This window comes from Lutra lutra, chromosome 8, assembly GCF_902655055.1.
Source record: "Lutra lutra chromosome 8, mLutLut1.2, whole genome shotgun sequence".
NCBI classification, from domain to species: domain Eukaryota; kingdom Metazoa; phylum Chordata; class Mammalia; order Carnivora; family Mustelidae; genus Lutra; species Lutra lutra.
In genome coordinates, this window is record NC_062285.1 from 127,697,056 (window position 1) to 127,724,551 (window position 27,496).

The window sequence follows — 27,496 nt, forward strand, 5'->3', positions numbered from 1 at the left end:
CGCCAGGTTTACACACTTCACAACACTCACCATAGCACATACCCTCCCCGATATCCATAACCCCACCCCCTCTCCCAACCCCCTCCCCCCATCAACCCTCAGTTTGTTTTGTGAGATTAAGAGTCACTTATGGTTTGTCTCCCTCCCAATCCCATCTTGTTTCATTTACTCTTCTCCTACCCCCTCGACCCCCCATGTTGCATCTCCTCTTCCTCATATCAGGGAGATCATATGATAGTTGTCTTTCTCCGATTGACTTATTTCGCTAAGCATGATACCCTCTAGTTGAAGGTGTAACATCTTAAAGATGTTATTATCGTTCTCGATTATGTGTTGAGTGTTTCTTCAGAATAATTGGTATATCAAGAAAAAAATGTCAACCAGAAATAGTTCATTCATTTTAACAGTTGTGATACTATTGTAATAACTTGAAACAATTATATTTCAAGTGAACAGGTAGATCTGGTCCTCTGTTGGTTTATAGTCCATTCAAAAATTCAATATACTTTCTATCCCCCTTATTCTAACCTCCTGTCTCCCTCTTATTAAGACCCACCTGGAAAATAAAATCTCCTCATCTCAATATCTTTAAATTAATTACATCTGCAAAGTTTCTATTTTCCCCAACATTTTTTTTTTACTGATGGATAATTAACATATGATTATATTAGTTACAGGGGTACGATATGATTCCACAATTCTATACATTACTCAGTGTTCATCATGATAAGTGCACTCTTAACCCCCTTTACCTATTTAACCCAATCTCCCCACCCACCTTCTGTCTGGGAACCATCAGTTTGTTCTCTATATTTAAGAGTCTGTTGTCTCCTTTTTTTGTACATTTTGTTTCTTAAATTCAATATATGAGTGAAATCATATAGTATTTGTCTTGCTCTGACTTATTTCACTTAGCATTATACCTTCTAGGTTCATCAGTGTTGGTTCAAATGGCAAAATCTCATTCTTTTTCATGGTTGAATAAGATTCCACTATATATATATACACCATTTTTTCTTTAACCATTCACCCCTCGATGGACACTTGGGTTGTTTCCACATCTCGGCTATTGTAAATAGTAGTACAATAAACATAGGGGTGCATATAGCTTTTCGAATTCGTGTTTTTATTTTTCCTTAGGTAAATATCATAATGGAATTACTGGATCTTACAGTATTTCCATTTTTTAATTTTTCAAGGACTCACCATTACTGTTTTCCAAAATGGCTGCACCAATTTGCATTTCCACCGGTGCGGCACGAGAGTTCCTTTTACCCCACATCCTTACCAGTACTTGTTATTTCTTGTGTATTTGATTCTAGCCATTCTGCCAGGTCTAAGGTGATATCTCACTGTGGTTTTGATTTGCATTTCCTTGGTGATTACTGATGTTGAACATGTTTTCATGTGTCTGTTGGCCATCTGTATGTCTTCTTCAGAAAAATATTCAGGTCCAGTGCCCATTTTTAATTTAACTTAATTTAATGCTTTTGGTGTTGTGTTCTTCATATAGTTTGGATATTAACCTCATACTGGACATCATTTGCAAATATCTTCTCCCATTCAGTTGCCTTTTTGTTTTGTTGATGGTTTCCTTCACTGTGCAAAAGCTCTTTATTTGATGTAGTCCCAATAGTTTAATTTTGCTTTTGTTTCCCTTGTCTGAGGAGACACATCTAGAAAAATGATTCTCTGGCCAATGTCAGATAAATTACTGCTTGTGCTCTCTTCTAGGAGTTTTATGATTTCAGGTCTCACCTTTAGGTTTTTAATCCATTTTGAGTTTATTTTTCGGTACAGTGTGAGAAAGTGCCCCGGTTTCACTCTTCTGCATGTAGCTGTCCAGTTTTCACACCACCTTTCACTGAAGAGACCATCTTTTCCCCACTGTATATTCTTCCCTCCTTTGTCACAGATTAATTGACCGTGTAAGCATGGGTTTGTTTCTGTATTCTGTATTCTGTTCCATTGATCTGTATGTCTATTTTTATGCCAGTACCATTCTTCTTCTTTTTTTCTTAAGTAAACCCTACTCCCAATGGGGGGCTTGAACTCATGACCCTGAGATCAAGAGTCTCATGCTCTACTGACTGAGCCAGCCAGGTGTCCCCTGTTTTGATGACTACAGCTTTGTAGTGTATCTTAAAATCTGGGATTGTGACACCTACAAGCTTTGTTCTTCTTTTTCAAGGTTGCTTTGACTATTCAGCGTCTTTGTGTTTCCATATAAACTTTAGTACTATTTGTTCTAGTTCTCTGAATGCTGCTGGAATTTTGATAAGGACTGCATTCTATCTTAGATTGCTTTTGGGTATTACGGACACTTTAACAATACTGGTTCTTCTAATCCCTAGGCACGGGGTATCTTTCCATTTGTGTCATCTTCTATTTCTTTCACCAGTGTTCTATAGTTTTCAGAGTACAGGTCTTTCACTTCCTTGGTTGTTTAATAATAGGTACTTTATTATTTTTGGTACAATTGTAAATGGGATTGTTTTCTTAATTCCTCTTTCTGCTATTATTAGCATATAGAAATACAACAGATTAATTATTGATTCTGTATCCTGTGACTTTACTGATTTCATTTATCAATAGTAGTAGTTTTGGTGGAGTCTTAAGGGTTTTCTATATATAGTATCATGTCTCCTGCAAGTAGTGAATGTCTTACTTCTTCCTTACCAATTTGGATGCTCTTTCTTTTTTCTTGTCTGATTGCTGTAAAAATTCAATATACATCTTAAGACAATTTTTTTAATATCCTTTCTCTAACTAATGGTAGAAAAATGGTTTCTATCTATGTATGTTTTCCATTTAGATAAAGATGTTATATTAAAAAGTTTTTTGGTGTCACAAATGATGAGATTTCTTTCAGGGAGCAAGCAATGAAAGACAAGGGCACATAAATATTATCTAACACTTTCCCAAAGCCAATCTTTCTCTGATTGATGAATGAAAACTTGGAGTAACAGAATGCCACACTTTAACAACTTACTACTTTAGAAAGATAGTTATATAATGGGTAATTCTGTAACCATACCACAGTAAGAATTCCTATAAATCAGTAAGTAGCATATACATTTTTAAAATGAACAGTAGATACAGAAAAGCATTTCATAGAAGAAATAGTCAGAGAAGAACTAAGAATGGCCACCAGACATATGAAAACATGCTAAACTATTAATAATAACTGAAGAATGTTAATTAAAATATGAAAACATTTTCCTATCAATTACCAACGATGAAAATGAGCAAGAATATTCAACACTCATAAGGACATGAAAAAATAAAAGTACTTCTACATTGATGGTAGGAGTATAAATACTTTTGCAATCTTTTTGAAAGTCAATCTGATGCTATCTACAAAATTTTATTTTTTATTTTTTAATTTTTAAAAATATTTTATTTATTTATTTATTTGACAGACAGAGATCACAAGTAGGCAGAGAAGCAGGCAGAGAGAGAGGAGGAAGCAGGCTCCCCACTGAGCAGAGAGCCTGATGCGGGGCTCAATCCCAGGACCCTGGGATCATGACCTGAGCTGAAGGCAGACGCTTAATGACTGAGCCACCCAGATCTCCCCATATCTATAAAATTTTAAATACCTACACCTACCCTAACCCCCAGTAATCCCATTTTTAAAATCTATCCTATGAAAATATTAGTGTAAGTGCATAACGATACATTTACAAGGGTATTCATTATAGTCTTAGCATGGGAGAGTGAATAAGTAAATTTTAGTATGTCCACACAATGGAATATGAAGTTCTCATTTTATAACACAGAACATCCTTGCTATTGGTTTGGAAAGATGTCTAGGTATATTATTAAGCAATGAAAATAAGGTACAGAAAAATATATACAGCATTTCATTTTTTTCTGAAAAAGAAACCCTGCACATAGGTATATATGTAGGCAGAGAAAAATGTCTGCAAGTAAACACAACAAACTCTTAATGATGATAACCTCTGGAGGGGGAGAGAGTTTGGTGTGAAGAGGAGAACGAGGAAAGATTTTTTTTATCTTTTATTTAATACTCTGCACTGTCTGAATTCATTTTAACATGTTTTTATTTTAAAAATAAAGAAGTATTTAAATGTAACATTTATTGGGTTTTGCACTGTACCCATTTGGGGATTACTTTATCATTGTAATCCTTTATGTAGAGTCACCTGACAGTCAGAATGAGACTATTCTCTTAGAACCTCTAAAGGAAAACAAACAAAAAAAACACCTATAAACAGCAGATTCTCTGCTCCGGGCAGCATCCCTTCATTTCACTGAGGGATAAATTCCATCTAAAGTAAACGTCTGAGATTAGTAACCTATGCAAAATGCTGCCCGCAACAAAAGCAGTGAAGATAAACAAAGAGACAAACCCACCTGCACTATATCCAAAACCATGCCGGCTGACACTGTTCCAAAACCAGCTAGCAGAAATGGTACCAGTATTTGCAGCGCCATGACACCGCTGGATTCCTTGGGTGATTTCTGGTTTGCCTCCACAATGGCGTCTTCATCCCCATCACTAGATGCGTCTTCATTCTGCAACATGGAAGCAGCTTCTGCAGTGCCCCTTCCATCACAGTAATTGTAGTTGGCATAATCATCATACTTGGGGCTACAGCTTGTGGGTGTGTGCCCATTATTGCCATGAAAAGGCTGCTCTGAGAAACTGTGAAACTCCATGTGCTGCTCAGATCGATTGCTAAAAGTCTGTGCTGCTGTTGATAATCCATCTTGCCAAACGCCATTTGCTTTCTTGTGCCTATCTTCCTGGTTTTTCTGATAAATTACTGGAACCATACTCAACAACAAGTTTAAAAACTTATCAGACTGAATTGTATTTAAGCGTAAAGTCCAGTCTACTAAACCTCCTCCACTACTTGGACCACTACTTGTGTTATTAGTAATAGATCTTCCTTTGCTATTAGTCATATTGTCATCGCAAAAGACCCTGTACTCCTGAGATCTCAAGCTTTATGAACCATTGTAGGTAAATCAGAACCACACAAATGCTGGTTTAAATTAAGATGTTGACTTCATTTTGTAGGAAATAATGTTTCTACTAATAAAAGGTGTTTAGAAGTTTCACAGAGGGACTGGATCTGAAAAGAAGAAGATAAAATAATTTTTAAAAATCAGATTAACGATCTTGATACTTAAGATTCTCATATAAAACACACATGTTCTTAAACCAACCCTAAGGTGATGACACTATACTTTGTGGGCTTAAACACATAACTGTTTTGAGCCACACAGCTATTCTGTAAACAGAAACATAGTACAGAGAAATTGTGCTCAATCTTTATTTAAAGTGTCTTTCATTGTTGCACACTCTACCTAATTGATACCTATGTAAAACCATCAAGTCGCTAAAGTTTTACAGTGGACAAATTTATTAAATAAAGTGATGGCTTCTGGGGCACCTGGGTGGCTCAGTGGTTAAATGACTGACTTTGTGGTTTAGGCTCAGGTCATGATTTCATGGGTGGGAAGATCAAGGCCTTGTAGGGACTCCACGCTCAGCAGGGAGCTGGCTTGAAGTTTCTTGCCCTCTGCGCCCCACCCAGTCAGAAGCATGCACACACATGCGCACATTCTCTCTCCCTCTCAAATACTTTAACTGATGGCTTCTATTACTGTACAGAGGTCTCAGAATCAAATTGTTACAACTCTTCACATATGTCAGTACATAATAAGAGGTAAAGTATATGGCATTATATTTTAAACAGTTACTTTACGACTTAATGTAATATGTATTTTATCAAAATGTTATTTTTATTAAAATATGAGACAATGAGGGACGCCTGGGTGGCTCAGTTGGTTGGACGGCTGCCTTCGGCTCAGGTCATGATCCCAGCGTCCTGGGATCGAGTCCCGCATTGGGCTCCTTGCTCGGCGGGGAGCCTGCTTCTCCCTCTGCCTCTGCCTACCACTCTGTCTGCCTGTGCTCGTGCTCTCTCTCTCTCTCTCTAACAAATGAATAAATAAAATCTTTAAAAAAAATATGAGACAATGATAGGATGTGCCATAAAAATACTTGGTAAATATTCTGAATACTCGTCAGGGCATTTATTTCACATATAAAAGTAGGTTGGAGTCATGTTTGCACAATTCATTATAATTGATTGAGGAATACAATCTCTGTTATCTACCAAATAACCAAAATGAAAAGAGATTACAGATACTCACTAAATGCTCTACTTTGCAAGCCAACCAAAAGAAAGCTTATGATGCACTTACTACTTAACGCTCTTCTCAAAGTCTGCTCTGACCTTCAATCCCAGAGTATGCCCCTGAGTGGCTGGCCAGTGACCACATTCTCTCTAAAGACTTGAAACTAAGAGACACAGACACACACTGTAGCTAGTTGGATAGCGATGGACACTGAGGCTGGAGGTCATACACCACGCACCCAGGTAGAGAGCCCGAATATTTGGACAGTGTTGCCATAGACACAGAGGCTTTCAAAGATGTCTACCACAGTAGGTCTAAAGACCTCAGGTCAGGGACACCCAGGCCTGCCTTGTACGTCCAAGAGCATTCGAGATCACGAAATTGGTACTTATTTGATAATGGGTACATGATCCCACCGCCCAACTGCACTGCCCACCCACCCAGCAAGACTAAGAATTAACTGCTGTCAGTATTGCTGCTTTTAATGAAAATTATTATATCCTTCAATGTTTATTGCCAATTCCTTAGACTGTCCATCCCCACTCCTTGGATAGGAAGATCAACAGCAAGGAATGGCAAACAAAAGATAGCAAGGAAGGGCAAACAGAGCTATGTAGCAGGTGCTAATAAGGCCTGTCTCATCCACTTCATCATTTACTCTCTTTCCTTCCTTCCCTCTTGTGATTGTGGAGAAGTCTTGGAATTCCTACTGGGAAATATCTTAAAATAGATTCTAGGACCCCAAACCTACCGACTTGGAATATCTGTACATCTTTCTTTTTAAATTTCCCAAGCAATTATGGTGCAGACTTCTTGTAAACTTGCCCTGAGAATCCAATGAGTAGATCAAGTACTAGCTGCCATTTTCCGCCACTTGCAGGTTGATCGGTATACAGAAAAAGGTGGTGTTTGAAGAAAACCGGATGAATGGAACCAATATCCAGAGTAAAGCCGAGGAGAAACCAAGTAGTCCCAGGAAGAGAGAGATGACCAGAACATCTGCCTGAGAACCTCCCATGGGTGGAGAGGCTCAGCTGTACTTCTGGAACTAATGAGATTCCCAGAACGCTTAGATGACTAGATCGAGAGGGTTCTGTTCTTCAACCCATTGTGTCTTTTTTTTTAGTTTTTTTTTTTTTTAATCTATTTGAGAGAGACAGAGACAGAGGTAGTGAGAGAGAACACAAGCAGGGAGGAGAAGGAGAAACAGGCTCTCTGCCAAGCAGGGAGCCAGCCGTGGGGCTTGATACCAGGACTCTGGGATCCCATGACCTGAGCCAAAGGTAGATGCTTAACGGACGGAGCCACTCAGCCTCCCCTCCCCATTTGTGTCTTTTTAAAGGGCAAGCATTTCACTGCCTCAAGGAGATCTTCAATTAAATGAAATATAAAACAAACCTCAAAGGGGTTGAACTTTAAGACAAGTCTATACTACCGAAGGGCCTGTGATGGATACAGGCAGTTTCTTCCTCATTTTGAAGTAGAATTATACAGTTGATCAAAACGGAAATGCAGAGAACTGGGGAAATGTGATCAACTAACACTAGATAGAAAAATGAAGGGGAGGGAAGGGGAATAAAAAAAGAGGAATTTCCCAAGACAAGTCATTGATGTTAGAATATTTATAGGGCATGGCTAGGCACATAGTCAACACAGAGTTGGCCAAGCAGGATCCAGATGCAAAGATACGTCCAGCTCATACTTCCGCTCCTAGTATCCTCACGTCAGCATAAACAATTCGGAAATGGAAGATGGATACTCAACCAGGGTCTCTGTGCAAAGAGACCATGAAGGAGGGTTGAAATCCAGCCCAAGGCTCCATTCATGGGGCTGCCTTTTTCTGGGAGGCAGTATCCTACCCACCAGACCACACAATGACAAGTGGCCCAAGCAGGACCTAAGTCCTCCCCCTTTTCATATAGCTGTTTTCTTACTATTTCCCGAGGGACCACGAAATGCTGGAGTTACACCAAATTAACAAAAGTCACCATTCCTGCTTCTAATGGATTTTAACTTGTAGTGGGGAGGATAAACCACCAGGTGAGCTAACAAAGGAGATAATTTGTGCAATCTGTGATAAGGGCTATAAAGGAAACAGCTGATTTAATGAAGAGTGAGTAAGTTACAAGGTTACTTTAGAGTGGAAGGCCTCTGGAAGAGTTTTCTCACTTCTCTTCGAAGGGATGTCATCCTGAAGCTACCATTTTATTTTCCAGCTCAAAAAGTCCCCTCTACCACCACCACCTCCACCACCATCACTACCACTTGAAGTGAAACCATCCACATTAAAAGAGGATCCACAGAAAGAGAGAATCAAAGCCAGGAGATGAGTCTTGTAACAATTAGAACCTCTACTTCATGTATGTAAAGCTCATTCCGGCCCTGTTGTTCCCAATTATTTGGACCAATAACTCTACAATGAGAAAGCTACTCTGAGTGGTGTTTCTATCCTAACAGCTTTTTTAAAAAAATAATGCAATTTGGAATTAGTAGGGATTATCTTGTTACAGGTGCATGCCCTAGACTACATATCACTATTTTGCACTGAGAAATGTGTTTATTTTTATTTTATCCTTCACTTCATCCAGTTACTGAGTGATCATCAATTAGCCTAATGCTTGCTTACCGACAAGTTCCATTACCTCCCTTAAAGACTCCTTAAACTTTCTTCTTTTAAAGAAAGCACTTGGGAACTCACTGAATAATGGATTATAATCAAAATACTTTGTGATGGATATAAGATGAGTAATGTACATATATACAACCAAATAAAAATCTGTTGCTCTATACGATTTACCCATGTATGACTAAAAACAGGCAATAATTTTAAAAATAACTAAATGGAATTTGGCAAAGTCTTCCCTCGCTTTAAGGTATTTAAAGAATGTCAGTGGAGATACTTAGTAGGTTATAGTAATCTAACCTAGTTGAGAAGAAACAGCGTCTTTAGAACTTCTGCATGTCAGTTACAAAGAAGCAAATCTCTAAAAACAAAGAATCTGCTATTCTACTCACTAATGGCCAATATTTGCAAAAAACAGAAGTTACAAATATGAGGCATGATTCAAAAACCCTCGACTGAGTGGCTGTATCAAATACTATTACTTAGCAGCTGTGTTCCAAAGACTCTTTAGGTGCTGTGCACAGCCAACAACAGGGGCAACTTTATTTTAGTGCCTTGGATCCTTGTTGCTCAGAGTACAGTTTGTGGTCCAGCAGCATCGGCATCACCCAGGAGCCTGTTAGAAATGCAGAATTTCAGCTCCAAGCCCTACTCCAATCTATGAATCAAAACCTACCATGTTAATACATCCCCAAGTGATTTGTGTACACATGAAAGTCGGAGGAGCACCTCCCTGGACATTCAAAAAAAGAAAAAAAAGAATCTGATTTATAGGGCGCCTGGGTGGCTCAGTTGGTTAAGCAACTGCCTTTGGCTCAGGACATGATCCTGGAGTCCTGGGATCCAGTCCTGCATAGGGCTCCCAGCTCCACAGGGAGTCTGCTTCTCCCTCTGACCTTCTCTCCAGCTCATGCTCTCTCTCTCTCTCTCAAATAAATAAATAAAATCTTAAAAAAAAAAAAAAAGAATCTGATTTATATTCCCTATACTAAAAAGGAGATGTTGTCAGACTTTCAAATGTGAACAAGGACATGAGCACTGGTAATACATTAAACACTACTAGTGGGACAGTAAACGTTATTATACTGTTTTGGAAAACAATGGGCATTATCTACTAAAATTAAAGATGCATATGCCCCACATGCCAGCAATTCCACCCTAAGTTCATGCCCTGAAGAGACTCTTGCATGGTACATCAGGAGACACACAAAAAATGTCCTCAGCAGCATTTTCATACTAGCAAAAAAAATGGAATTAACTCAAGACCCAAAACCTAAATTGTGGGATATTCACACACTGGAATACGTGAAAGTCATGACAGACACAAATTTCAAGAGAATGGTTATATTTGGCTAAGTGGTATAAAGGCAGACAGGGGGCTTCAAAGGTATTGGTTGCCATTTTTTCAGCTTGACTGAATACCCGTTAATTACTCTCCTTTATTCATATATACACCACATGAGCGTTTCAGTATGCGTGATACTGTAGATTTTATCTTACTCCCATTATTGCCACCCTCCATTAAGAGAATTATCTCCACCTGTCGCCACCTTACTTGAAGGTACATGAGAGGGTTACACTTCCTCATCTCCACTGACATCAGATTTGGCCACGTGACTTGCATTGGCCAATGAAAGGAGAGCAGTGGCAACACCTACAAGCAGAAACAGTTCAGCTCTGTCTCCTTTTCCCTCGGTCATGAGACTGGCACATCCTAGGTTAGTGCTGCTTCTTCAGACTGGATCCTGGGACAAAGATACGCGCAGAGTCCCAGCTACGGCAGCCAATCCACAGTAACTCACAGGCAACATGTAACGTGAGAAAGAAAGAAAGGCTTATAGTTGAAAGCCGCCAAGAATTCGGAATGATTACCACAGCATGATCTAACAAAAGCATCCTAATAGTATATATGTTTAGAAAAGGACTCTGGCCTACAGATTCCTGCCTACTTTAGTTTAGGTGAATCTATGATACACTGAGCACTTATGGGTTCCAACTACGGTTAGAGTTTTAAAACAGTGGTTTGCAAACATTTAGATCTTATTAACCAAACTTCCCCTCGAATTTTACCAAGTTAAAAACAATCTTTCCCAAGGGGCACCTTGGGCGGATCAGTTGGTTTAGAGCCAACTCTTGGTTTTGGGTCAGTCATGATCTGAGCATAGTGCGAATGAGCACCATGTGGGGCTTGGTGCTCAGCATGGAGTCCGCTTGAGATTCTCTCTCTCCCCCTGGCCCCCCTCCCTGCCCTCCCCTTGCACATGCTCCTGCTCTCTCTCAAATAAATAAATAAAAATCTTGAAAAGAATCATTCCCACCTCATGATTTTTTTTTTAAAGATTTTATTTATTTATCAGAGAGAGAGGGAGAGAGAGCAAGCACAGGCAGACAGAATGGCAGGCAGAGGCAGAGGGAGAAGCAGGCTCCCCGATGAGCAAGGAGCCCGATGTGGGACTCGATCCCAGGACGCTGGGATCATGACCTGAGCTGAAGGCAGCTGCTTAACCAACTGAGCCACCCAGGCATCCCCCACCTCATGATTAGAATGGCCATCGTCAAGAAGAAAAGAAAACAAATGCTGACTAGAATGTGAAGAAAAGGGAACTTTATGCACTGCTGGCAGGGCCGTAAATTGGTACAGCCATTATGGAAAACAACATGGATGAACCTCAAAAAATGAAAAAACAGAACTACTATACGACCTAGCCATTCCACTTCTGGGAACATATCCAAAGGAAACAAAGATAATAACTTGAAAAGATATCTGCACTCCTGTGTCCAGAGCACCATTATTTATAAGAGCCAAAATATGGAAACAACCTAAGTGTCCACTGACAGGCAAGTGGACAAAGTTGTTGTGATGTATATATTACATAAACACCTAATAGATTATTCAGCCATTAACAACAACAACAACAACATCAAGGAAATCCTGACATTTGCGACAATACGGATGGGCCCTGAGGGCATTATGAAATGAAGTGAAATAAATCAAAAAGGGAAATAGAAATACCGTATGATCTAATTTATATGTACAATCTTAAAAAAGAGAGAGAGAAAGAAAGAAAGAAAAGACAAGAAAGAAATCAAAACCCCCAAACTCACAGAAAAGAAGATCAGACTTGTGGTTACCAGAGATTGGTGGTGGTGGGGGGCAACAGATGGGGGAATTTGAGGAAAGAGGGCAAAGAGTACAGACTTCCTGTTATAAGATACACAAGTACTAGGGATATAATCTGCAACACGATGACTATTGTTACCACTGCTGTAGGATATATAAAATTTGCTGAGAAAGTAAATCTTAACAGTTTCCCCCACAAGGAGAAAAAGGTTTTTTTTCCCCCATCATTTCTTTTTAGTCTACCTATATGGCATGTTAGATGTTAACTAAACTTACTGTGGTAATTATTTCACAATATTCATAAGTCAAACCTTTATGCTGTAAACCTGAAACTCACACAGTGACGTATGTCAATTATATCTCAATAAAACCAGAAAAAATTAGATATATATACAAAATCTAAAATTTTTTTTAAAGATTTTATTTATTTATTTGACAGAGATCACAAGTAGGCAGAGAAGCAGGCAGAGAGAGAGGAGGAGGCAGGCTCCCCACTGAGCAGAGAGCCCAATGCAGGGCTCGATCCCAGGACCCCGGGATCATGACCCAAGCTGAAGGCAGAGGTTTAACCCACTGAGCCACCCAGGCGCCCCCAAAATCTAGAATTTTTTAAATGATCTTTTTCTAAAAATAAGTGTACATTTTAATACCAAGAATGTAGAAGGAGAGGGGCGCCTGGCTGGCTGGGTTGGAAGAGCATGCGACTCTTGATCTTGGGGTTGTGAGTTTGAGTACCACATTTGAGGAAGAAATTACTTAAAATGAATGAATAAATTAAAACTTGAAAAATAAAAGAACGCAGAAGGGGCAAAATCTCGGACTAAAAGACAGCCTTTCCACTGAATACACTGAGATTTATAAAGAACTCACTCCATGATCCCCACCACAGTTTTGTCATGGGACAGCCCTGGTCTACAGGGACACATCAGGGACCGATCGATTTAAAGGAATAGAAATACCAGACACCCCTTATGAACTAAACTTCAGTTACAAAAATGAAAAACATTAATGTTCAAATTGCTTGTTTTTAAAAATTGGGAAAAAACAGAGTATTATATGTGTGTTGATTTACTAAACCATTATCTCAGAGAAAATCTGCTCCTTGCGCTGGAGGAAGCATCCTGTTGCATTGCAAAGGTTAAATGATAAACTTGAAAAATCTGGCAGAGCTGTGAGGCAGGCCTGTCATGCCTCCTTACTAAGAAAGGCATTAAATGAGAGCTTAATACTTTGTTATATTCCCATAAAAAAATGTTTTGCGTTCCTGGTACCAGTATTATAACATTTAATAAAAAATCTCAAAATCTGTCCATTAGGTGGGTATTTTCTATTTGTATAAGTATATTTACATAAACTGTATATATTTGTATAAATTGTGTGCACTCTGCTCCTTTCATTTTCTCTTTGAGTATATCTCTTCTGTGTTTTGTTATTCAAAAGTGGGTAGTAACCAAACAGGATGTATTAGGTGGTCAGTTAAATTAGCTTTCAGGAAGGTTATGGCAAACAAAACCAGAGCTCAGCTGATATATAAACTGTTTCCTTGTTTCACAAAAAATATTTGTTCAGGGGCCACCTGGGTGGCTCAAGACCTGCCTTCGGCTCAGGTCAGGATCCCGGAGTCCCAGGATCGAGTCCTACATCGGGCTCCCAGCTCCATGGGGAGTCTGCTCTGACTCCTCCCCTCTCATTCTCTCTCTCACTCTCTCTCTCAAATAAATGAATAAAATCTTTAAAAAAATTTGTTCATTCTTTTGAATACTCAATTAAGTACTTAACTGTCTAATCGCAGAATCGGTTCATAAAGAAGGATTATGTCAAATTATTTAAGTTGTTTGTGCAGGACCCAAACAGCAGGTTGACTTTATGGCTGTTCAGTTTTCTTTAACTATTTTCATTTTAAGCTCTAAATCTGTGTAAACTTAAATGTTCACCAACCTCTATCAATGATTAACTCCTTCCATTTAAGCAAAAATGATGTTTAATAGCCTTTTAAGTATCAGTTTCATTACCTGAACCTCAGCTTCTCCATTTCTTTTTTTTTTTTTTAATAAACATATATTTTTATCCCCAGGGGTACAGGTCTGTGAATCGCCAGGTTTATACACTTCACAGCACTCACCATAGCACATACCCTCCCCAATGTCCATAACTCCACCCCCCAACCACCCTCCCCGCATCAACCTTCAGTTTGTTTTGTGAGATTAAGAGTCACTTATGGTTTGAGCTTCTCCATTTCTTATCTACAATTCCCTTTTCCCAAAGAATTTACCATCAAATCAGCACATATTCCACACAGCTCCTAAACATATCCCTCTGGTTGTCCTGTGTTCACCCCAACACCACTGTCTGTCATTCTGCTGTGACCTCATGCCAAACCTGCCTCCCTTGGGTGCTCATCAGAATCCAGAGGACACTCTAATCCCGTTTATGGATATCAGAGACCTTGACAGCTCAACTACTGAGTTCATACTGAAAAACTTTCTTCTCCATTCAAGCTAGCCCTACATCTATTATTAAAATAATTTTCCTTTTTCAGCCCTTTGATTTCATCATTTTCATCCACTGAAATGGATTACTTCCTACATTGCTTATTTGGGGTTCCTAATGTTTCACACAGACTCAGTGCCTTCTACTAGAGTACCCAAACCAGGTAAATTATTCTCTCTTCTCTGCTTCCTTTATTCAATACAATTTCCTTTATTCAACTTTTCCACTTCTCTACTTTCTACCCAAATGTTCCTAACACCCAGGAACTTTCATCTCATTCAACAGGCAATGATAAAAGTATCCAACCTCAAAGAAATCTACCCAAATTAATGTAAGACTAAGGGTACAGAGAGGAAAGAATAGTAAAATTAAATGTCAAAAGTATAGTTAGCAATTTTCCTATCGCTTAACAGTTTAAAAAAGATAAACATTTTTAAAAAATGAAAAGTATCCATTTGGCTGTCTAATGCCCATTCCCCCATGACAGAAAGGACAGGCTGCATTACCTGTGGTATTTTAATAGACCACCTGGCCCTCAAGAGAAATCAGTATGGTGATGTAAAAGAAATCTCAAGAATTCCAAATGCACTATTGCTGCTTGGCAGAGGTATATCATTCATTGTATCCAGTTAAGAATAGATAACTAGAAAAAAAGTATACAAATGTCTTCTGCTAATGTCCTGCAGCTAAACAAGGAATAGGAACTGCCCATAGTAACAATTCTAAGGAATGCAGGTGAACCCATTCAATAACTATCCCACAGACTTTATTAAGTGTAAGTCTCAAATTGGTCCAAACAACAGCTGAGTTATAGTAATTTATGTATCTTATAAATTTTTATCATTGTTCAGCTCCTTTAAAAGTGCTTAGAAGGGCCGCCTGGGTGGCTCAGTGGGTTAAAGCCTCTGCCTTCAGCTCAGGTCATGATCTCAGGGTCTTGGGATAGAGCACCGCATCGGGCTCTTTGCTCAGCAGGGAGACTGCTTCCCTCTCTCTCTCTCTGCTTGCCTCTCTGCCTACTTGTGATCTCTCACTCTCTGTGTGTCAAATAAATAAATAAAAATCTAAAAAAAAATAAAAATAATAAAAGTGCTTAGAAACTGAGAGGTGTCTGGTGTTTCAGTTGGTTAAGCACCCAACTCTTGCTTTTGGCTCAGGTCATGATCTCAGGATTCTGGGATCAAGCCCCATGTCCGGCTCTGTGCTGGGAGCCCCGTAGGCTTAGGATTCTCTCTCCTTCTCCCTCTGTCCTTCCCCCCAAACCCATGCACACACAGTCTTTCACTGTCTCTCTAATAAATAAATAAATAAAATCTTTTTTTTTAAGTACTTATAAACTGAAATTTAAGACACACTACTTCACAAATACTGTCCTCCCTGGTTAAAAGGCTCACCTCTAAAGTACCATGAAAGTATCTCCTGCTCCCCCCCCCCCTTTTTTGTGGCTAAAATACATAATTAGCTTCTTTTAAAAATCTTGAGTTCTTTGACTTAAACTGAATGAAAGCACTCAAAAAAGTTTCATTTAGGTAGGAGGGAGTGATATCAAACTTTCTTGGCAAGTTAGGAAAAACTGGGAGAAGCAAAAGGACAATTAACTGCCATTTTAGTAGCACTGAATTGCCGTAAAATTGGTGGTCCTGATAATTCCCTAACAAACACAAAAGCTTGAGCAGTCATGGACATGATTCAGCTACTGATATCCAAAAACTAGCTGACTGCATAAAACACTCACTCACTTCCAAGACCGTCCACTGAGAGAAAAGAGTAATACCATAAAATTTATTAATTCTTTCTATATGCCTAGAAGACAACCAAACATTTGTAAAGAATTTGTTTTACACCCAGAGAAATAATCAGTGGGTATAATAAATCTTCTGTATAATAAATCTGTATAATAAATATAATATAAATCCTCCACACATCTCAATTTTTCAAAGAAAACCAGACTCAGAGCAACTGACTTTGTTTTCAGAATCACAACCTCAATGTCACTAGTTAGTTAATTTAATTATTTTTTGGAAGAATGCTTTAGAAGGATATGCCAAAACAAGCTACTGAATCAACTAAACCACAATCTGCAGTTAAACCGTTTCTACTTACTGAGAAAATGTTGACAGAATAAATACGTGTGTGTCCAAAGAACTAAGGGTACTGCATAAACAAAGTACAATTTATCCTACCAAGAGCCATCGGTTAGATTGTATCTAGTCCCTATCAAACCGACCAACTAAAAAATGAGGGGGGGATTCAACCATTTAACTAGACATTCTGATTAAATTCACAGCACTTACAAATTCTTTTTATAACACAGGAAGCCAGCTATTACCAGAAATACCCGCTAGAGCTATGATTTGAAAAAACTTGAGGAATAGTTGGATAGTGAGGAGTTCAGAGAACCCTGTTTTGAAGTTGAGAAACTGCTTTTCAATAATAAAACGGAGTATATTTCTCTTACTCTATGTTAAACATTTCTTACATGTATCTTATTTAAAAACTGCCACTTAATGACTCTCTCCTTTAACTGATGAGCAATCGACATTCATTAATTTCCTGAGAACTACTGCTGAGAACATCCCCTTCTCATCAGTCATTCATGTATAAGGTCATATGAGACTTTATTTAGAAGGCTACGCCAAAACAAGCTAATGAATAAAACTAAAGCACAATTCGCAGATAGCCTTGCTACTGAAAACTGGTATGTTTACTTTTCTTTAATAAATATTGAGCCACTTTTTTTTTCTTTTTTACTTCAGCTGTGAGGAAACTTACAGGTACATCAGAAATTCAAATCTATGATCAATTTATTCATCTTAATGTTAAACTCCTAGTTTTATTTTCTCTGGTCCCAGTTTCCAGTTTCATAATTCTTTTTTTTTTAAACCAACATTTCTTGTAGGTGTTGTTTTTTATAAACTGATTCAATGTTTCTGTGTAAAACAGTGTACATAAGAATAAAACATAAATACATTTCTGATCCAGTTTTCTCTGGCTCTTCTGAATCTGAAATACTTAAATTGAGAAAGTAAGTTGTAAGTTCATCAGCATTTCAAATGAGTAAAAATTATTATTCGGAATTCATACAAAAGTACACTTTCATACTTTTCCCTATAACACACGCTTATATTCTTAGAGAGAATTCAATTCTAAAAATGCAAACCCACTTCTGGACCAACATAAATATACACTTAGCTCTCTGTATAATTAAACTGAAAACTGAAAATGAAAGCTTCCAGAATTTTAAGGTACAGAAGGGATGCCAAAGTGCCAAAGTTTAAAAGAAAAAGAAAATCCTATTTTTAAGAACAGAGAAAGGAAGAAAGGAAGCTAACATGCCAACATTTAAAAGAAAAAGAAAACTTGTTTTTAAGAAAAGTGAAAGGAAAACGTGGTTTTCCCCATGTAAAGTTGGCATTTTTCTTCTACATTTTAAGACCTGGAGTGTCCCATAATTTTCATAGTATCTCATTTCAACTATGTATTCAAAGCACATCTTTGTGCTTTGTCTACCTCCCCATACTCTCCCCTATCTCAGAGGTGAAGCAGCACACTCATGCACAGGCCACACTAAATTACATTACCTTCCAGAGTTAGGAAACAGGCCAGCAACCCTCCCTGCGGTGTTCCTCAGGTGGGAGCCTAACATCACCTTCCCTAGGTAGGACACCCTCACAAGGGCACCACCCAGGGAGATGACGCTGGTCTTCTACCTTCCCAAACTGCACTTTCCCTTAAGAGTCCTCCCAGAGTGCTGTGGAGTTCAAGTGCACGGAGTCAGTAAAAAGGACTACGCAGATTAGGTAAATGGCAAGTACACAGTGTTATGTTACTCAATTATCTTGGCAGCAAACTGAACAATGGCCTCGTATCTTTACCCCCTGCAATCAAGTCTCTCCTCTACCCTTTGGCCGGGGCTGTGCACCTTTTTATTCAAATATCAGTTTTTTTAAAAAAAATGGGAGGGGAAAAGCTCTAAGTTCAACTTCAAGTTCAAGCTAACTACCCTCAAAGCCACCTAAAAAACAACTGCGTTGTCATGATGGTCTTTGCTTAAAAATGTCCTGACTACCATTCCTTCTTTCCCAGCTCATTTAAAATTGTGCTTCTGATATCCGCTAGCACAGAGGTTTGTTTTTTTTTTTTTAATTACTTTGCTTTTTCTCACAGAAGCAATAGGTCTTCAGTGAAAAACGAAAAAAAAAAAAACAAGGATACATAAAAATTGTTTATTCTGGAAGCCCATTATTCAGAGATAATCACTGATGACATATTCGTATATATAACTTTTTTTACAATACTTTTTCTCTATATATGTATAAAACAAAAATAGGCTCATATTGTACATATTATTTTATATCCCGCTTTTTGCATTTCATAAAACATCCCCCAAATTTCCTTATCAATAATATTCTACAAAGTTACTTTTGATGGTTATTGCAATTTCCTCCTTCTAAAACTCCTAGGAGCTCCAAAATTTCCACTTTCTTTGCTACCTCTCCTTCTCCAATCATTCCCCAGTATGACCATCGCAACTAAAAGGTCTTCATTTAATGAACACATCCTAAACACTGCCAGATAACTGACATTCTGTATTCATTTTTCCATTTTTTATAGCCATTTCATTTATATTTGTTAGATAATTGTGAATAAGTTACTGCATCTGTCCCATGACGCTCCAAAGCAAGGCCAGATTACCACCAAGTCTATGGTGTGTCTCCCCCACAATCCACCATATATATTTCAAAATGATAATAACTCCAAACACATTAAGAGTCACAAAAAGGTATGATTTTTCCAGAAAAGCTACCTCATTTTTTCTTTAAAAATTACAGAACATTAATGTTTTTCTCTCTTTTGGTGCTTCTTTGCTAATGCTGAAACGCATGCTTAGATTGCCTATACAGGACTGAGAAAGGGGTAGGTTATGTCCTAAAGAGTAGTATGATTTAATTTTCTTTCCCAGTTTTTATTTAAATTTCAGTGAGTGCAATTACACTAATACAGTGCAGTATTAGTTTCAGGTAGAGAACTTACTGATTCAAGAGTAACATGATTTTAAATTCAGATTATAAAATCTATGCACAGACTCCAATACCTGAGTATACAGATTTCAGGCAAGTATGTGATGCGAAATCACTGGCAAATGCTTTATGCTATATTTGAAACTGTACAAAGCTTCCTGAGCTATTTGCTATCCTTTCATTAAATGAATTAATCAACAACAGGACTTGCATTGAGTGATTTTAGGGGGAAATTCCAAGTGACTTATACAGCAAATCTCCACACTTCAATTGAGAGAGATGATTTTCTTTCAAAAAATCCAATGTTCAAGAAGTATCAACACACTAATGATACTGACAGTAGTTAAGAGTTTGGGCTCCAAAGTCAAACTGCTTTGGCTTAAATTCTGACTTTCATTAGCTGTGGGAACTATGCCTCTATACCTCAGTTTCCTCATGAAAAAAAACCCTCCCTCACTGGGTTTTTCTGAAGATTAAGTGACTTAATACACGTAAAGTATGTAGATCAGTGTATCAAGCCCTCAAAAAAGTTAATTATCAGCATCATTCGTCATCATTCTTTCTATACTTTTATAAAACATTCAAAACCTAATTTTCCATCCCTTTTGCCCCTTATTAAGGAATATACAATGCCATATGATCACAAAAATATTATATATCGCTGTATTGAACCCCCAGCTTGTAATCTGCAGGTCCACTGTTCTGTTCCAATTGACTTTTAAAAATCAACTGAGGTTTAATAGTTACCTTTTATATAATTTATCACAGCCCTTTTTTAAAAAAGATTTATTTATTTATTTGAGAGAGAGACAGCAAGGCGGGGATGGGAAGAGGGAGAGAGAAACTTTTTTGCAGACTTCTGTTCAGCACAGAGCCCAAAGCAGGTTTTGGTCTCACAACCCTGAGATTATGACCTGAACTGAAACCAAGAGCTGGACACTTAACTGACTGCGTCATCCAGGTGCCTCTATCCCATCCTACTTTTAATTTAATTAATTAAACTGCCAGCAAGCTATAAAGTGTTGTGTATATATACTGACCACTATGTACATACACTACACAGTACTTACATATCCCAGACAAGACAGTTCTTTAGGAAACCAGTGTTTTAAAAGAAAAAAAAGAAAATGAAAGCTGGAATAGGAAGTAGCTGTAATACCATTATTAGGTTTACATATCATCTCTGATGTATTTTTTCATTTTCATCTACCATTTTAAAAAGAGATCTTAATCCAGCAAACTGGATTCAAGTTATTTAACACAGCTGATTGCTCAAGAATGAAAATCACTCCTTCTTAAAGTTCATCCTGAAATCACAGGTGAACTCTGCATTTTCTTTAATTACTCAACTAATAAATGAGCAAGTATTACTGAACACCCAGAAATGTAGCTGTATCATAAAGTGCCTTTTTTAAATAAGTGCCCCATAAAACTGCAGAAGGAAGAGACCACTTCTTTTAGTACCTGCCCACCCCTCAATGCCCTTACTTTGCTAAAAACATTATTGCCTTTACCTACATGAAGGTCATCCTTTACTAGTTTATGAGGTTTTGATACAAAATTCTACATATTTCCCAATCTTAGTCAAAATGTGGGTGTTCACTAAAACTATGTTGAAAGAAGGAATGAACAAAACAAATGGTGAGCAGAACTTTAAAGGACAACTAAGATTTAGAGAGACGGGGGAGAAAAAGGCAGGGGTGGTGGGGGGAGGACAAGGTGACTGGTTAGCAGCGAGAAGAGTACTGGAGAAATAAATAGACAGGTCTGTATAGAACATTCCCGTCACCATGCAGCAAAATGGTAGACTGGGTAAGATCTGGAATTCCTGATCTGGAATCTCCTAGGGGACTTAGGACTTCATTTTCTAAATTAGGCCCATAGTTTCTGAACACTTAGTTTTAATGCAGAGCAATTATTTGTTTAAATTAAACCCTATGTGAAATCCCTACATATAAAATTGGAACAAACGAAGCAGTATAGGGTTTCGCAACCTGGTTCCCACCCACTTGGTCTTCAGCTACCCAACTTGAGAAGAACCAGGAGCCCCCTCATGGGAGCAAAACTCAAAAACTACTGGGTTAGAGAAAAGTCTGGAAGGACAGATACCAAAGTGCTCAGAGTATTTACTTCTAAAGCACTAGGTTGGCCTATGTTGGGGGTGGGGTGTATGGTAAGGAAGGACTTGAAATACCCTTTTCCCTTTTTAAATCTTGCATATGTTTGTATTATTTGAATTTTTGCTCATATTGAGCACTTTTTATTTTTTAATTTAAAAAGTAATAAATAAGAGACCATTGCTCAGAAATAGCACTTTTAATGGTTAAACATCAAGTGCACTGCCACATTTTAATGAATCATTTCCCTATGTGCGGAACATTTTCTTAGCTAAATTACACTATAATGAAAATGAACATCTTTGTGCATAATAATTTCCCATATTTAGAATTATTTCCTTAGCATAAATTTAGACAAGTTGGCAGTTTCAATTGAGGTTCTACGATGCACTGTTTAAAATAGGACTCTGTAGAACATAAAAATATAAAATGCAGTATCTTTAAAAACCATCCTATATTAGCAAAATTAGATTCCAGCACTCATGTTTAAGCTACATAAAATCTAATTTACAAAACTAATTAGCCAAGTTTCCACATCTCAAAAGTATACTAAAGAGAAATCTGAATCAGAACTTGAAACCTCTCTACCTTTCATGAATTTTTCATAACTTCTCTTGCCACTTATCGAAACCGTACACTTAAAGAATTTTTCCTTCACAGTTGGGTTTCACAATCGAATTCTGTGAAGTCACAATACTGTGACAGTACAATCATTCTCTGGCAACAAATTGACATCATTAGATTCTTATTTGTTAGTTCTTTGGGGTATATGGATGTTCTATTTTTACTTCTTTTAAGACCAAAATTTATTTTCTGTTGCCTCTCCATTAAGCTCATAAGATGGATACATTTTAATCTAATTTATTCTCTTTCCTCCTAGCCATCTTTATAAAACTGTCTTTTGGTGAGTGCTCAGAAAAATGCCTATCCAAACAAAATACAAACAACCACTGGGTTGCCTCCTCTCGTCAATAATCTGTCACTGCTCTGCACTCTCTGGGAAGAAAAACTCCCAGATCAGAGAGTCTGTTGTTCTTTTTCATCTCTCTGCTACTGTTTTAATATAAGAGTGCTTTTTGTTAAATTACCTTCTAAGTAAATCAGTATGGTTCTATCACTAACATGATTCCAACGGAGAAAAGAAGAATTTCCAATGAAACCTTTTCCTTTTTCCAAAAGCAAGTATTATTAGAAATGCCAAGGTCATCTAACTACTATGTCACAGTTTTAAAATTAAGACTGTTTAGACTCTATCAACAAAGACGTGCTTAGTCCCTACTGGGTACCAAGCACTAAGCTAAATACCAGCAGTTCAACATGAGTAAAACAGAAGCAAGATCGACTCTTGCAGACCTTTCCATCAGTGCAAAGGCACTGAGGCAGACTATAAATCTTTATGAAATGGGAGGTTCCAGTACCAAAAATAGTGGAAGGATTCTTTAGAAAAAATAGATTAGAACTAACTTTGGGATACCTGCCACATGGAGCTAAAGAATTTGTATTTTATATTCAAACAGAGAAAGCCTGGGCACTCAAAGGGATCTTTAGAAAATATTCATCTATTTAGGCCCTTCTTGAAACTTTCAGTGGCTTCTCACTTCCTCTAAGAGAAATGCCAATTCTTTAATAAGCCTAACTAAATCCTGCCTTATTATCATCCCCACCCACCCAAGACCTCGGGCTGTCATCACACAGGGCTTTTTCTCTGTTTCGCCTGTTGCAGATTTTCAAAGTTTACATATCACAACCTAGTAACTATGTGTGACATACGTGCTTCTATGTGATTTCTTTTTTAAAATGCAGGTCACAACCCACTCCACTGAACTGACAGTCTACTCGTGAGTGCCTAGGTGTCTGCAGTTTGAAAAATACTTTAGTATACCACCCTCTCTCTTAATGACCTTTGCATTATGTTCTTTTTTCCTGAAAACTCTTGCTTTTACGTGGCTACCTCCTATTCTACTTTGTGACCTTAGTTGGTTGTTTTTTTTTTTAAGATTTTATTTATTTGAGAGAGAGAGAGCATGAAAGGGGCGAGGGGCAGAGGGAGAAGCCAGCTCCCTGATGAGCAGAGGGCCTGATGTGGGACTTGATCCTGGGACTCCAGGATCATGACCTGAGCCGAAGGCAGTTGCTTAACCAACTGAGCCACCCAGGTGCCCGGTTTTTTTTTTTTTTTTTTTTTAAAGATTTTATTTATTTGTCAGAGAGAGGGAGGGAGCATAAGCAGGGGGAGCAGCAGGTGGAGGGAGAATCAGGCCCCCTGCTGAGCAAGGAGCCTGATCCAGGACTTGATCCCAGAACTCTGGGAACCAGACCTGAGGCAAAGGCAGAAGCTTAATCGACTGAGCCACAGGTGTCCCTGTGACCTTAGCTCTTAACCATCACTTCCCCCACCCTAGTCCTAGATGAGGTCTCCCTTCTCTGTGGTCCCAAAGTACCCCAAACTTTCTAACAATTATTATACTCTACTGTAACTGTTCTGCACTAGTTGTCTTTGCAGGCTGCAAACTCCACGAAAGCAAGGACTCATTCGTCTTCACTGCCAAATCCCAAGGGCCTAGACTAGTGCCTATTACATATTCGACAGTCTGTAAATATTCGAGGAGTAAAAAAGTTAGGATATAGACTTAATAATCTATGTATTTAACCACACAATGAAAAGATCAGCCACTTAAAAACTGTTCAGAAGTTTAGCTACTTCCAAGGAAAATAAATTCTCAGTTCCTATTTTGTAAAGTATTAAGTTCCTAGGCTAGCCTACAAAACACACACGACACAGTTAACTGATAAGAGGACCTCCGTATTTCCCGCTCTACAAAGACAACAGGACTTTCACTCCCCTAAGTAGAAGAACACGGGATTAAAGGGGCGCTTTTCTTTCTCTTTACCCCATCAGCAATTCCTGGAGAAAGTGACTGTTAAGGGCTGAGACAGGGATAAAGGTCAATACTCCAGACAGGCCCCTCCCCCGAACTCTCACTGGCTCTTTCCCACTTGGATGCCTTCAAGGAAAGTTTTCCTTTCCATTCCAACTCCTAGGAGGGCAACTTCCTGATCAAGAACTTTCCCTCCCTGCAGGGGAGACCTGACCCACAGCTTTTTAAGTGCCCCAGTTTCCTCTGGGTAGGTAAATTAAGAAGGAAAAGAGTAAGCACAGATCTAAACTAAATTCTCCAATTCAGCTTTACCAGAAATAACAATGAAACTATATTTTAACAGTATTTTAATCTTCATCTGGTTTCTTGACCCTGATCTCAACTTGACCAGAATGTGGAGACAGGGGATGTAATTAGCATACTGAAAAGCTTACACGTGAACAGTATTCAATGCAGTCTGACTTCTGGGTCCCAGGAGAAGAGTACCATGGAGAAGCAAGGTGGGGGAAAGGGGAAGAGGAGTGAAATAAAGAAGGTTCTTCTACCTTTTCCTATCTAGAATTTCTCTTGGGCAAAAAATGTCTACATAAGTTGAATCTATTTTAATATCTCACAACCTTTCCTTCCAAATTCTCATTCTTGTTTTTCTTTTCTCTTCTTTCAGAGCCTTTATGCTATCCAAAGATCTCCATTTTCAACACTCACACTTTTAGAAATACTGCAAATTTTGTCAAACCTCCGAAATGTAATACGATCCCCTACTACTTACCTCTCCTATCTTTACTCAGGTCAAAATTCCCATTTCCTCAGTGTAGCTGATCAGGGGGGAAGCAATCTGATTAAATCCATTCATATTATAATAGAATAACTGACTGACAGTCCTAGCCTTTGATCCCTACTGGAGATACATATGTTTTATTTTCATATATATTTAAAAACACACACACACACACATTATTCTTAAGCTATAGAAATGTAAGTATAGTAATCTCAGAGAAAAGATGTGAAGTGCCTAGATGCTCACTATAAAGGAGGCAGGTCTGCTCTGACCAGCATTTCTCAGGGATCCTGTCCCCAAAACTGTTCCCATTTTACACTGCCCTCGACATTCAGTTCTCAGTAAGTCCTAAAAACTCCAGAATGTGAAGAAGGCCAGCTTGGAAAACATCTGTAGCTCTGGGAGATGTTTATTTTTTATTTATTTATTTTTTTTACAGAGAGAGATCACAAGTGGGCAGACAGGCAAGTAGAGAGAGAGAGAGAGGAGGAAGCAGGCTCCCTGCAGAGCAGAGAGCCCGATGTGGGACTCGATCCCAGGACCCTGAGATCATGACCTGAGCTAAAGGCAGAGGCCTAACCACTGAGCCACCCAGGTGCCCCTCTGGGAGATGTTTATATCCATTGGGTGAGTTAGTAACAATCACTATTAGGTTGGACAGGTTATCTCCAATATTCTGATAATCATTCCATTAGCTAAAAGAAAAACAGACACTCAGGTTACATACTGAAATTATTCATTCTACTAAGAAAGTCAGTGAGGCATAAAAGGGTTAAATAACATTTCCATTGTTTTATAATTTAGTAGTTGAGAAGCAGGACTGGACTGACCTTCATACTTTTAATCAGTTGCTTATCCATAATTCCACTTGGAAATCTTTAGTTTTATTTTCTTTATAATACTTCTGAAATTTGGAAGTAAAATGTTTTTGAACAGTTACATTAGAGCAATAGGAAAATGAGCTTGAACTCCTGAGAGGCAGGTGCCATGTCTTTTTCAGTGGTTTTTGCTATAAAAGAGCTAAGGCTAACACTGAATTTGTGTGTACTCAGAAATTAACCACAAAAGAAGCCTAGCTGCATTCATTGAGCCATAAGTGGCTCTTAACTTCAGTGCCACCAAAAATATTTATTTGCCACTCACAGAGGGTCTAACTGTAGTAAAAGACTACAAAAACTTAGGAAAACAAGATCTTTGCCTGAGAAGTTAAGCAAATGAAATTTTAACTGAATAACTGGCATTTGCCATTTTTTAGTATTTTGTTTAGCCAGCCATCAAAATAAATTATTTGTAATTAAAATGATAACTGGGACTGTTTTCAAGCCAAGCACTGAATATATGAAAACACCAGCTGTGTGTGGTGTCTCTTCAATCTGGTCATAGCATACCTTTTGTGGCTTTTCTCAGGAGGAAAGATGATCAAGAATTGACAGGTAAGGTATTCTGGAAAACATTAATGGCCCTTACTCCACTTTCCCCAAGTAGAAGCATTATGTTGCCTGCTATCAGGTTGGTTGGCTTTTTTGGGTCAGTAATAGCCCCAAAACCTAAATTTTTTTCTACAAATAAATAACATAATACAACAATAAAAAAATACCCAACATGAAAGGAAGAAAGAAAACAGATAATCACATCAAAATATGTGCAAAGGATTTGAATAGACATTTCTCCAAAGAAGCTATACAAAGAGCAAGTAAGCACATGAGAAGACCCACAACACGATTAGCCCCGAGATAAATGCAAATCAGTATCACTTCACACCCACTAGAATGGCTGTAACAAAAACTAGCCAACAGATCATCACAAGCGTTGGTAAATACGAGAAACTGGAACCTTCATACAGCGTTTGGCCGGAATGTAAAAGGATGCCCCCTACTATACAAAAATTTGGCAGTTTCACAAAAAGTTAAACACGCAGACACCCAAGAGAGATGAAAGCATATGCTCACATAAAAACCTACACACAAATGTTTATGGCAGCGGCCTTATTCACAAGAGCCAAAAAGTGGAAACATCCTGAATGTCCATGAATGGATAAACAGTATGTGATATTATGGTACACTGATACAATGGAATATTATCCAGCCATAAAAAAAGAATAAAGTTCTGATACACCCTACAACATGGATGAACGTTGGAAACATTTTGCTATGTCAAAGAAGCCAGACACCAAAAGCCACATATTGTAGGATTCCTTTTATATGAAATTTCCAGACTAGGCACATCCATAGAGAAAGAAAGTAGATTAGCAACTGCCAGAGGGTGGAGTAAAGGAGAAATGAGAAATGAC

At 38.2% G+C, this 27,496-nt stretch overlaps 1 protein-coding gene across 11 annotated transcripts in view; it reads right to left on the bottom strand.

Moving 5' to 3' along the window:
* Positions 1 to 27,496, bottom strand: part of SLC41A2 (solute carrier family 41 member 2) — a 127,421-nt gene that overhangs the window by 98,905 nt on the left and 1,020 nt on the right. For 6 of the 11 annotated variants that reach the window (XM_047742206.1, XM_047742201.1, XM_047742205.1 and 3 more), the window contains exon 2: positions 4,381 to 5,105. In XM_047742206.1, the coding sequence (XP_047598162.1) occupies positions 4,381 to 4,935 (555 nt within the window). In that variant the 5' untranslated portion in view covers positions 4,936 to 5,105. The other 5 variants (XM_047742198.1, XM_047742199.1, XM_047742203.1 and 2 more) reach the window with 5 other exon arrangements.